Source organism: Diceros bicornis, unplaced genomic scaffold (genome assembly GCF_020826845.1).
Source record: "Diceros bicornis minor isolate mBicDic1 unplaced genomic scaffold, mDicBic1.mat.cur scaffold_158_ctg1, whole genome shotgun sequence".
In the NCBI taxonomy this organism is placed as follows: Eukaryota; Metazoa; Chordata; class Mammalia; order Perissodactyla; family Rhinocerotidae; genus Diceros; species Diceros bicornis.
The window spans coordinates 310,858-324,639 of NW_026691064.1; the positions used below are offsets into that span (position 1 = coordinate 310,858).

The 13,782-nt window shown below is 36.6% G+C and overlaps 1 protein-coding gene across 1 annotated transcript in view; it reads right to left on the reverse strand.

Annotated features, from left to right (window-relative positions):
- Window positions 1-13,679, reverse strand: part of LOC131402556 (5'-3' exoribonuclease 2-like) — a 40,583-nt gene extending 26,904 nt beyond the window's left edge. Inside the window, 1 exon segment of the mRNA XM_058537239.1 lies at window positions 13,403-13,679. Within this exon segment, the coding sequence (XP_058393222.1) occupies window positions 13,403-13,582 (180 nt within the window). The 5' untranslated portion in view covers window positions 13,583-13,679.
- Window positions 13,680-13,782: the final 103 nt, after the last annotated feature.

Below are 13,782 nucleotides of genomic sequence, written 5' to 3' on the forward strand. Positions count from 1 at the left end.
TAGATTCAACATGAATTTACTGAACATTTATAATGTGCGTCAAGGACTACAGCCAGTGCTACAGAGGACACAAAACATGTAAAACGTGTGAAATTGATCCTCGCTCTCTAAGACACAAGATAACACTGGAGAGATCAACTTCCAGCATGACAGCGTGAGTAGCTCTGCTCACCTGCTTCTCGGGGAAACTAGTGAATTTTTTTTTAAAATAAAACCAGTTAAAGCCCTTGGAAACGGTCCTAGAGGAAGACAGCAATCTAGTCACAAAAACCTAAGTAAATTCAGCATTGACAATACAACAGAGCATGAAAAAGTTTCAACCTAAAGACACTCTCAAGAACAGTGCAAGTTGTGGTGAAAAGCAAGTGGGAAGAGAATCCTTGATCTAATGAAGATACAGCCCAGACTATAGGCCAGCTAGTTTGTAGGAGAGAACTAGGGAATAAGACAGCTGGGAAGAGCCCTCTTGGGGTTCGTACAAGTACCAAACATTAACCTCAGAAACTAATCCCCGGCAGGAGCCACTATTTGACTGGATTAGTCTGTAGAGGAATTCATGCCCCAGGGCACTGCTGAAAACAACACAGCAATGGGCCAAATTAGTGGAGGTTAACTGCTGGGTGTAATGAGGGCAAGAGTGGGAGAGAGTCCTACCTGTACCTGTCATCCTAGGGTGGCTTTGGGCAGGCCCCAAACTGCACCACCCAGAGAAGCAATATCAGAGGTCTAACACAGTGAGGAAGAAATACATCTCACTAAAATAATCCAGCTGGTATATAAACAAACAACAGTAACAAGCCCTGAAAGAGACTGGGGGTGGGGGGCCAACACCCAGAGTTGCTACAATATGTTATCTAAAATGTCCTATTTATAGCAAAAAACTACCAGGCATGTAGAAAAACAGAAAAGTATGACCCATACACTGGGTAAAAGGCAGGCAACAGAAACTGCCTGTGAGAGCATCCAGATGTTAGATTTAACAGAGCAGAGTTTAAAGTAGCTATTATAAGTATGTTCATAGAACTAAAGAGATGTACGGTAAAGAAGTAAAAGAACTTATGATGACAATTTATATCAAATAGAGAATATCAACAAAGATAAAAATTACAAAAAAGAACCAAATGGAAATTCTGGAGTTGAAAACTACAATAACTGAAATCAAAAATTCAACTAGAGGGGCTTGACAGTACATTTGAATTGGCGAAAGAATTAGCAAACTTAGATACATTAATAGAATTTATGCAAGCTGAAGAGCAGAGAGAAATAAGAATGAAGAAAAATAAACAGAGCCTGATAGAAATACGGGACCAATTAAATGCACGAACATACACAGAACTGGAGTACTGAAAAGAGAGAAGAGAAAGGAGCAGAAAAAATATTCAAGGAAATAATAACCCCAAACTTCCCAAGTTTATTAAAAAACAATAACTTATACATGCAGGAAGCTCTAAGAACTCCAAGTAAGATAAACACAAAGAGACCCACAAACAGACACATCAGAGTAAAAAATGCTGAAGGTAAAAGACAAGGAGAAAAATGTTTAAAAGAATCAAGAGGAAAAATGATGAGTCACTTACAAGGAAACCCAATAAGACTGACAGCTGGCTTCCAGCAGAAACAATGGAGGCCAGAAGGCAGTGGGATAGCACATAGAAAGTGCTGAAGGAAAAAACTCTTAACTAAGAATTCTATATTCAGGAAAGGTACTGTTCAAAAATGAAGAAAAAATAAAGACTTTGCCAGATAAACAAAAATTGAGAGAATTCATTGCTAGTAGACCTGATTTACAAGAAATACCTTAAAGAAAGTTCTTCAGGCTGAAAACAAGTGACCCCAGTAAAGGTAATTATACATATTTTTTATCCTTTCTATTCTTAACTGATTTAAAAAACAATTGTATAAAATAATATCACACAACATATCATGGCTTAAAACGCACAATTTAATATAAGTGTAATATATTTCCTAGTAACAGCCCAAAAGGAGGTGGATGGAAGCAAAGTTGCAATGAGCTAAGGAAATGACTGCAGATGGTAAAATGATAATTATAACAATGCAATGTTGAGTTTGTAACATTAACAGATATAATACATATAACGACAATATCAAAAAAAAGGGGAAAATGGGAATCAAGCTGCATAGCAGTACAGGTTCTGCATATTACCCACATTCAGCTAGTACAAATCTAAAGCTGATGAGACGTGTATAGTAAACCCCAGAGCAATGACTTAAAAAAATTCAAAAAAAAAAACTAAAAAACAGATCACTAATGAAATTAAAATGCTACATTAGAAAATACATATAGAAACAAAAACTAAAATGGCAGATGTAAATCCAACTATATCAGTAACATTAAATGTGAACAGACTGAAGAATCAAAAGGGAAAGATTGTTAGATTGGATTTAAAAAAAACATGATCCAACTATATGTTGTCTACAGGAGACACACGAGAGTCACAGATACAAAAACACTGAAAGTAAATGGATGGGGAAAATATCATGCAAACAGCAACCACAAGAAAGCTGGAGTGGCTGCACTAACATCAGACAAAATAGACTTTAAAACATGAATACTAGAGATAGTGACATTTTATAATGATGAAATGGTCAATAGTTCAAGACATAACAATTAAAAACATATATGCATCTATTAATGGAGCACTGAAATACATGAAACTTAATAGAAATGAAAACAGACAATTCAACAATAGTTGGAGACTTCAATACCCCACTTTCAATAATGTATAGAACAATTAGACAGAAGATCAACAAGGAAATAGACGACTTGAACAACACTACAGACCAAACAGCTCTAAGAGACTTCTACAGAGCACTCCATCCAACAACAGACTAGACATTCTCAAGTACATAGGGAACATTCTCCAGAACAGATCAAATGTTGGGCTATAGAACAAACCCCAATAAATTTAAAAGCATAAAAACAATACAAAGTATGTTCTCCAACCATAATAAAATAAAATTAGAAATCAATAGTAGGAATAAATTTGGCAAATTCATAAATACGTGGGAACTAAACAACACATTCGTGAATAACCAATGAGTCGAAGAAGAAATCTAAAGGGAAATCAGAAAACGCTGGTTCTTTGAAGAGATCAACACAATTGACAAACCTCTGTCCAGTCTGACCAAGAAAAAGAGAGAAGATTCAAATTACTTGAATCAAAAACAAGAGAGAGAAAACAACACTAAGATATCACCTCACGCCCATTAGAATGGCTATAATCACCAAGCCAAAAAACAACAAACACTGGAGAGGATGTGGAGAAACAGGAACCCTCATACACAGCCGGTGGGAATGCAAACTGGTGCAGCCTCTATGGAAAACGGTATGGAGATTCCTCAAAGAATTAAAAATAGAGATGCCCTATGATCCAGCTATCCCACTACTGGGAATCTATCCAACGAACCTGAAATCAACAATCTCAAGGGCCTTATGCACCCCTATGTTCATTGCAGCATTATTCACCATAGCCAAGAAGTGGAAGCAACCTAAGTGTCCCTCGACTGATGCCTGGATCAAGAAAAGGTGGTGTATATATATATACAATGGAATACTACTCAGCCATAAAAAAAGACAAAATCGTCCCATTTGCAACAACATGGATGGGCCTGGAGGGTATTATGTTAAATGAAGTAAGCCAGAAAGAGAAAGACAAACACTGTATGATCTCACTCATATGTGGAATATAAACCAACACATGGACAGAGAAAACTGTATTGTGGTTACCAGGGGCAATGGGGGTGGGGGGTGGGCACAAGGGGTGAAGGGAGACATATATATGGTGATGGACAAACAAAAACGTACAACCCAAAATTTCACAATGTTAAAAACTATTAAAACATCAATAAAAAAAAACACAAAACTGGAGGAAAAAAGAAAAAAAAAGAGAGGACAAGATTACCAACCTTACAGAAACAAAAAGGATTATAAACAAATACTATGAATAATAGTACACAAATTAGATAACTTAGATGAAATACACAAATTACTAGAAAAACACAAACTACAAAAATGACTCAAGGTAATCTGAATAAACCTATAATAAGTGAAGAGATTGAATCAGTAATCCACAAACTATGCACAAAGAAAAGCCCAGGCCTAAATGGTTTCACCGCTGAAATCTACCAAACACTCAAGGAAGAATTAACACCAATTCTTACCAAAAAAAAAAAAAAAAAAAAGAAGAGGAAGAAACACTTTCCAACACATTTTATGGGGCTAATATTACCCCGATACCAAAATCAGACAAAGATGTCACAAGAAAGCAAAACTACAGGGGCCAGCCTGGTGGCGTAGACATTAAGTTTGCATGCTCCACTGTGGCGGCCCAGGGTTCACAGGTTTGGATCCCGGGTATGGACTGATGTACCGCTTGCCAAGCCATGCTATGGCGGTGTCCCATATGAAAAAAAATAAAGAGAGGAAGATGGGCACGGATGTTACCCCAGGGCCAATCTTCCTCCGCAAGAAGAGGAAGATTGGCAACGGATGTTAGGCTCAGGGCTAATCTTCCTCACCAAAAAAAAAAAAAAAGAAAGAAAACAAAACTACAGACTAATATCTCTTACGAACATGGATGTAAAAGTCCTCAACGAAATACTAGCAAACTGAATCTAGCAATATATAAAAAGAATTATACACCATGACCAAGTGGGATTTATCCTAGGGATGCAAAGTTGGTTTAACATCCAAAAATAATTAATGTAATACATCATACAAATAGAATGAAAAACAAAAAAATCACAAGACCATCTCAGCAGATGTAGGAAAAAGCATTTGACAAAATCCAACACACTTTCATGATTAAAAAAAAACTCAATAAAATAGGAACAGAAGGGAAGTTCCTCAATATAAAGGGCATCTACAAAAACTCTCCAGTTAACATCATACTTAATGGTGACATACTGGATGGTTACCCTTTAAGATTAGGAACAAGACAAAGATTTCCACTCTTGCCATTTCTATTCTAAATTGTAGCGGAGGTTCTAACCAGGGCAATTAGGCAAGAAAAAGAAATAAAAGGCATCTATATCGGAAAGGAGGAGGTAAAACTATCTCTATTTGCATGAAGTGATCCTGTATATAGAAAATCCTAAGGAATCTACCAAAAAACTATTAGAAGTAATAAACGAGTTCAGCAAGGTTGCAGGATACAAGATCAATATACAAAACCCAATTGAATTTCTATACATTTGCACTGAAAAACCCAAAAGTAAAATTAAGAAAACAATTCCATTCACAATAGTATCCAAAACCAGGAATAAATTAACCAAAGAAATGCAAAACTTATACTCTGAAGTTGATTCTAAATTCATATGGAATTCTAAGGCAACAAGCTACAACTAACAAAACAATTCTGAAAAAGAAGAATAAATAGTGTAACACTCATACTTCCCAATTGCAAAAGTCACTACAAAGCAACAGTTGTCAAGACAGTGTGGTACTGGTACAAGGACAAACATACAGATCAATGGAACAGAACTGAAAGACCAGAAATAAACCTATACACCTACGGTCAACTGATTTTTCACAAGGGTGCCAATGGTGCCGTGACAATTGAATAGCTATATGCAAAAGAATGAAGTTAGACCCTAACCTTATCCCATAAGCAAAAGTTTACTCAAAATGGATCATACACTTCAATTGAAGAGCTAAAGCTATAAAACACTTAGAAGAACGCACAGGCATAAATCTTCATGACCTTGTATTTGGCAATGGACTCTGAGACCTGACACCAAAAGCAGAAGCAACTAAATAAATGAATAAATAAGTTAAACTTCATCATCAAAATTAAGAACTTTTATGCTTCAAAAGACACTATCAAGAAAGTGGAAAGACAATCTAGAATGGGAAAAAATATCTGCAAATCATATATCCAATAAGGACCTTGTATTCGGAACATATATTAAAAAGCTCTTCGGGCCAGCCCGGTGGTGTAGCGGTTAAGTTCACGCACTCCACTTGGGCGGCCCAGGGTTCATGGGTTCTGATCCCAGGCACAGACCAACGTACCGCGTATCAAGTCATGCTGTGGCTGCGTCCATATAAAGTAGAGGAAGACGGGCACGGATGTTAGCCCAGGGCCAATCTTCCTCAGCAAGAAGAGAAGGACTGGCAACAGAAGTTAGCTCAGGGCTGATCTTCCCCACCTCCTCCCCCAAAACAACTTCTTACAATTCAGTAATAAAAAGACAACCCAATTTAAAAATAGGCAAAGAATCTGAACAGATATTTCTCCAAAGAAGATATACAAATGGCCAATAAGCACATGAAAAGATGCTCAGTATCATTAGTCATAAGGGAAACGCAAATCAAAACCACAATTAAGATACCACTTCATACCCACTAGAATGGCTAAAATTAACAAGTTAGATAACAAGTGTTAGTGAGAATGTGGAGAAACTGGAACTCTCAAACACTGCTACAGGAATGTAAAATGTTGCAGCCACTTTGGAAAATAGTCTGGCAGTTTCTCAAATAATTAAACATAGAGCTACCATGTAACCCAGCAATTCTACTCCTAGGTATATATCCAACAAATGGAAACATGTCCACACAGAAACTTGTACATGAATGTAACAGCATCACTCATAATAGTCAAAAGGTGGAAACAACCCAAATGTCCGCTGACACACAAACAGATAAACAAAATGTGGTATATCCACACAATGAAACATTATTTGGTCATAAAAAAGAATGAGATACTGACATATGCTACAACATAAATGTACCTTGAAAATATAATGCTAAGTGAAAGAAGCCAGCCAAAAAAAAAAAAACCATATACTGTATGATTCTATTCATAGGAAAGTCAGAATAGGGAAATCTATAGAGACAAAAAGTAGCTTAGTGGTTGCTTAGGGATGGGGTAAACAGGGTCAGGGGATAAAGGGATGGTAGCTGAAGGGTTCAGGCTTCTTTTTGAGGTGATGAAAATATTCTAAAATTTACTGTGGTGATGGTTACACACATCTGTGAATATATTAAAAAAAACCACTGAATTATAAACTTTAAATGGGTGAACTGTATGGTATGTGAATCATATCTCAATAAAGCTGCCTAAAAAATGTAGTAGCCAGCTCCAAAAAAAAACATCATAGTGAAGAAAGCAGAATGTAGGGTCAGGGGAGCAACATCGCTTTTGTTCATTATTAATCCTTCCTGCCCTTAAAGCCATGCCTGCATGTTTGCAAAAAAAAAAAAAAAAGGACTAAATGAAGTAGACGAGTGGAGTGACAGGAAAAAAGCAGGGTAGGAAACCTGGATTTCACCACATGAAAAAAGCACAATTCTACACTATGCAATGTCACCAAAAATTAGACATAAAAATATCCTCACTTATACCAGGACATACAAACTACTAAAAACTAACTTACCAAATAAATTTCTGAAACATCAAATGAGTCTGTGTAAGGTACTGTTTGAAGAACTTAACTTGTATTAATTGATTTAACCCACACAACCACCCTATGTGGTACATTTATAGCTGATCTTCATTATTTACAAGTTCCATATTTGTGAATTCACCTACTCACTAAAATTTTTTTGGAATCCCAAATCAGTATTTGCAGCATTCTCATGGTCATTCGCAAACATGAGCAGAGCAGTGAAAAATTTCAGTCTATCAACACACACGTTCCAGTTGAGGTCAAACAAAGTGACACTCTGCCTTATTTCAGCTCTCATACAGAAATGACCAGAGGATAGAGATGGTAGGGAGCAGTGCGGTGTAATGCAAGAAGCTCCAGTTCTTTAGAGTTTAGGAGAGTTTAAGTCATCTTCCCAAGATCAGAAAGCTAACGAATGGAGGACTGTATGAGCCAAGGACACAAAGTGAAGAAATTGATGGTTGAATGAATTAATAGTTAAAAGGCTAAAAAAAGAGATAAAACGAGATCATAAAAAATACTTAAACCAAAAGAAGAAGAAATGGAGAACGGAAACAAAAAACAGATGAGACAGAAAACAAACAGTAAGATGACAGATTTAAATCTAACCATATCAATAATCACATTCAACGTAAATGTTCTAAATGCCCCAATTACAAGGCAGAGATTGTGAAAACAGTGTGGCAGTTCCTCAAAAAGGTAAACATGGAATTACCATATGATGTAGCAATTCCACTCATAGGTATATACCCAAAGAAATGAAAGCACGAATCACTCACAGGTATACACCCAAAGCATTGATGTGGCATACAGATACTTGTCCACCAATGATCACAGCAGCATTATTCACAATAGTCAAAAGGTAAAAATAACCCAAGTGTCCAAACAAAATGTGATAAACACATACAACGGGATATTAGTCAACCTTAAAGATGAATGAAACTCTGATATATGCTAAACATGGATGAAACCAGAAAACATGCTAAGTGAAATAAGCCAGACACAAAATGCCAAATACTATATGATTTCACTCATCTTAGGTACCTAGAATAGGCAAATTCATAAGACAGAAGGTAGGGGAGAAGGGAGAACGGGGAATTATTGTGTAATGGGTATAGAGTTTCCGTTCAGGATGATGAAAAAGTTACAGAAATGAAGAGTCACAATGGTTTCACAATATTGCAAATGTACTTAATGTCACTGAATTCTGAACCTTATAATGGTTAAAATGGCAATTTTTATGTTAGGTATATTTTGCCACAATAAAAAAAAAAGGGGCAGAGATCATCAAACTATAAAAAAGCAAGACCCAAGTGTATGTTGCCTACAAAAACAAACACTTTAAATATAAACACACAAACAGGCTAAAAGTAAAAGGATGGAAATAGACCGTGCCAGCACTAGTCAAAAGATCTGGCTACATTAATATTGGACAAAGTAGACTTCAGAGCAAAGAATATTACCAGGGATAAAGAGGACCACTTTATAATGATAAAGGAGTACATTCATCAAGAAGACATAACAATCCTAAGCATTTATGTACCTAATAAAAGAGCTTCAAAACGCAAGGAGCAAAAAACAATGGAACTAAAAGAAGAAACAGACAAACCCAAAAAATTATAATAGGAGATTTCCACACCCCTACCAATAATTGACAGAACAAGGAGACAGAAAATCAGTAAATGTTGTTCAAGTCTTTCATATCCTATCAACAAACGTGGTAACATTTATAGAACACTCCACCCAATAACAGCAGCACATATATCTTTTTAAAGTCAAAATGAAACATTTACCAAGACCATATCCTGGGACATACAACAAATCAGATAAGCTTTTAAAAGATTCAAATTATGCAAAGCATGTTCTCTGACAGGGGAACTAAATTAGAAATCAATAACAGAAAAAAAGTCTGGAAAATCCCCCAAATATTTGAAAATTAAATAATACTCTTCTAAATAAGCAATGGGCCAAAGAAGAAGTCAAAGAGGATATCAGGAAATATTTGTTACTGAATGAAAATGAAAATTTTCATTTTCGCAATGAAATTTCACAAACATGTCATTATTTGTGGCATAGAGTTGAAACAGTATCTAGAAGGCTGTTTATGGCACTCAACACCTTTATTAGAGAAAATGCAATGTACCAAAGCAATGACCTAAGTGTCCACCTTAAGAAATAAGGACAAGAAACGCAAGCTAAACACAAAGTGAGCGTAAGAAACAAATAAGAGCAGAAGTTGATGAAAAAGAAAACAGAAAAACAACAGAGAAAAATCAATGAAACCAAAAGCTAGTTCTTTGAGATCAGTCTAGCCAGACTATTAATGGAACAAAAGAGAAAAGACAAAATTAGTATCAGAAATAAGAGAGTTGACATCACCACATTTTCTGAGGTGACATCACCACATTTTCTATCAATAGTAAAAGGATAATAAGGAATACTATGAACAACTTTTGTCAACACATTTGACTACTCAGATGAAATGGACAAAACCTGTGAAAGTTAAAAATTACAACAGCTCATTCAAAAAGAAATAGATAATCTGAATGGCTCTATATCTACTAAAGAAATTGAATTTGTAGACAAAAACCTTCCCCCAAAACTTCAGGCCCAGAAAGCTTCACTGGTGAATTCTACCAAATATTTAAGCAAGAAATAACACCAATTCTAGACACACCCTTCCAGAAAACTGGGGAGGGTATATACCGCGCAGCTCAATCTGAGGCCAAGGTTACTCAAAAACTAAAACTAGACAAACACATTTCAAGAACACTACAAATATCCTTTTTGAACATAAATGTAAAAATGTAAATAAATGAAGACATCTTTAGCAAATTGAATCCAACAGTATATAAAAATAACATACCATGACCAAGTGGGATTTACCCAAGGAATGCAAGGCGAGTTTAACATTTCAAAATCAATGTAATTCATCATATTAAAAAACTAAAAACAGAAACCATGGGATGAATTAAAACTATAAAACATCTCTAAGAAAACACAAGAGAGAATCTTAGTGACCTTGGCTTTGGCAAAGATTGTTAAATACAATACAAAGAGCGGAAATATAAAAATATATATATAAAACAGACTTCATGAAAATTAAAAACTTCTGTTCTTTGCACTGGTAAGAAGTAAAAAGGTAAGCCACAGAGTAGGAGAAAATACCTGCAAAAGATATATCAACACATAAGAAACTCTACAATTCCATAAGACAAACAACCCAACTTAAAAATGAGCAAAGGTCTGAACAGACACCTTGCTCAAGAAGATATACAGCACGCAAATAAGCACCTGAAAAGATGGTCAACATCATCTGTCATCAGGCAAATGAAAATTAAAACGACAACGAGATAACACTAGACTAGAACGGCTAAAACTCAAAAAGACTAACCAGACTAAGTGCTGGAGAGGGAGTGGAGCAACTAGAACCTGCACACGTGCTGGCGGCAATGTAAAATCGTACAACCACTTTGGAAAACAGCTTGCAAGTTTTTAACTAATCACACACCTACCACACAATTCAACCATTTCACTCCTGAGTATTTTCTCTAAAGAAATGAAAGCACATGTCCACACACAGACTTGTACACCAATGTTCACAGAAGTTTTTTCGTTTAATAGCCCAAAACTGGAAACAATCCAAATGTTCCTCAATCAGGTGAAGGAACAAACAAAATGTGATACATGCACAACACAGAATACTACTCAAAAATAACAAGAAATGAACTACTGATATATGTAAGAACATGGGCGAATTTCAAAGTAATTATTCTGAATGAAAGTAACTGAGCCAGGTAAAACAAAGAGTACATATTATATAATTCCATGTATATAAAATTGTAGAAAATGAAAACTTATCTACAGAGTCAGAAATAAATCAGTGGTTGACTAACGACAGGCAGCACACAGTTGCAGGGAGGAATAACAAAGGGCCAGAAGGAATGTTTTAGAGGTGACGCTCATTATCTTGATTATGGTGATGGTTTCATGGATGTACACATATCTCAAAATGTATTAAACTGTACACTTTAAATATGTGCAGTTTGTTGTAGGTCAATAATACCTCAATAAAGCTGCAAGAGGAGGAGGAGAGGAGGGGGAGAACAGAGAGACGAAAGAAAAAGAAATCAGTCTAGGAGGACCAGGATCCAGGGTTCAGAGAGGGCAGTGAAAAAGGAGGTCAAGAAACAATCAAGGAGCATTCCCTAGAACTGAAGAACACAAGTCCTCAGCCTCAGAGTCAGCCAAGCACCGATCAAAATAAACTGAAATTTTTAAAAAATCTATACCTAAGTACATAATCATGAACACTTACACTACCAAGGATAAAGATCTTGAAAAAATTCAGAAAGAAAAATAGATCAACTACAAAAGAACGAAAGCAGAACATAGAAATTAAAGAGCATGGCCTTCCTGATTTTGACAATGGCTCTGCCATGTATTAGCCAAGTGACCCTGAGTATACTACTTAACCCCTCTGTGCTTCAGTTTTCTCATCTGTAATAGTAATAATAGTAAGTAGTAGTAGTCATGTGGTTGTTATGAGAATTTAATAAATTAATCTATAAAGTGCCTAGAACAGTGCCTGGTATGTGTTAAATACTACATAAGTATCGGTTAAATAAATAAATCACATTAACATTCAACTTCTCATCAAAGGGCCGGCCTGGTGGTGCAACCAGTTAAGTGCTGGCACTCCGCTGCGGCGGCCCGGGCTTCGCCGGTTTGGATCCCGGGCGGGCACCGACACACCGCCTGGCAAGCCATGCTGTGGCAGCGTCCCACATAAAGCGGAGGAAGATGGGCACGGATGTTAGCCCAGGGCCAGTCTTCCTTAGCAAAAAGGGGAGGATTGGCAGATGTTAGCTCAGGGCCGGTCTCCCTCACAAAAAAAAAAAACTCATCAAAAATACTGGATGACGTAAGTCAAAAGAACAGCACTTTCAAATATTTGAGGGAAACTAACTTGCAAGCTCAAACTTGATGCCTAGCTAATGACCACTCATGTGTACAAGGGTAGAACAGATTCAGAAAACTCACACCCCACACAGCATTTCTTAAGAATTCAATTGAGAATAAAAACCAAGGAAGGATTTAGGCCAAGAAAGATGATCAGAAAATAGTACCCTCACTTGAAGAAAGGAATTTTTAAAAATCTCAGGAAGCAGCTTTCCAGCAAGCCTAAAGAACCAGGTGTGACAGCAACAGAAATAAAGACCTCAAGAAGGAGTCTCCAAGAAGAAAGAGGACTTGATAGAATACCTAATAAAACAGCGAGTTTGGATGTGGAACCGTATAAAGAGGAAAACAGAAAGATAACACCAAGAAAAAGACAAAAGTAGCACAAGAAAAGAAACATTATCACAGCAAAACTTGAATCTGGAAAGTGACAAGAATTTACAATACTATTTGATTTTTCAGCTTTTAAAACAATCCCATATATAGCCAAAGCCCTGACAATTTGATTTGGGATGCCAACAAGGCCAAAGTACAGCTGGCAAGCTTGGGGTGAAGAGTAAGAGCAGCAGAGGTAGAAAAGCTAATACCTAACCTTAGAAAGTGAGAAGTCAAGGGATAGTTTAAATAGAAGATGTAATAAAAAAGACACATTACTCAAAGTTATAAAGCTTACCAAGAGAAGAAATAAAGACAGTGATTTACTATTAGGAATGGGGCAGGGGATGCTGCATAAGTGACGAAATCCTCTATCATAGCTAGAATTCAATAGATAGATCCAAAACCAATAAATCAGGCATAATCATGATATCTAGAGACAGAACCAAAACAGTTAAAAATGGTTATCTCTACAGAGTAGAAATGGGGTGAGATGCAAGTCAAGTTTGATGGAAGTTTTAAAAACAAAGGAAACCAGCATTCAGTTTAACAGTTTCTCTTTGGGAAAAACACAAGGAATACTGAAACTGCCGTCAAAACCAGGCTTCCGGTTCCTCCTGGATAGGAGCTAAGTAAAAATCAAGATCTCACCAACCTCAGCAAAAGAATGCAGTTCACTGTGACTGACGGGCACTTCCTTCAAAAACGAAGGGGCGAGGGGCATGAAGCGCCGCTGAACCTTCCCAATCCAGAAATTCCAAGCACAAAATCGAACTCGGACGGGATCACGGGAACGATAAAGAGAAAACTCAATCATGGCCAGAAGTCGACACATACATTAACAAACAAACAACAAAGTATTTAAGTGCATCCAGGAATTCTGAAAACTTCAACAAGCCTTCTGTCCAGCAGTCGGGGCACCTAGAGAAGGGGGCACTTATGAGACTTTTATCTCGTCCTAGACGTTTCTAAGATGCTGCTTCCACCGTAGGATCTAAAACAGCAACAACAGTCCTTTCACACCAGGAGAAAACC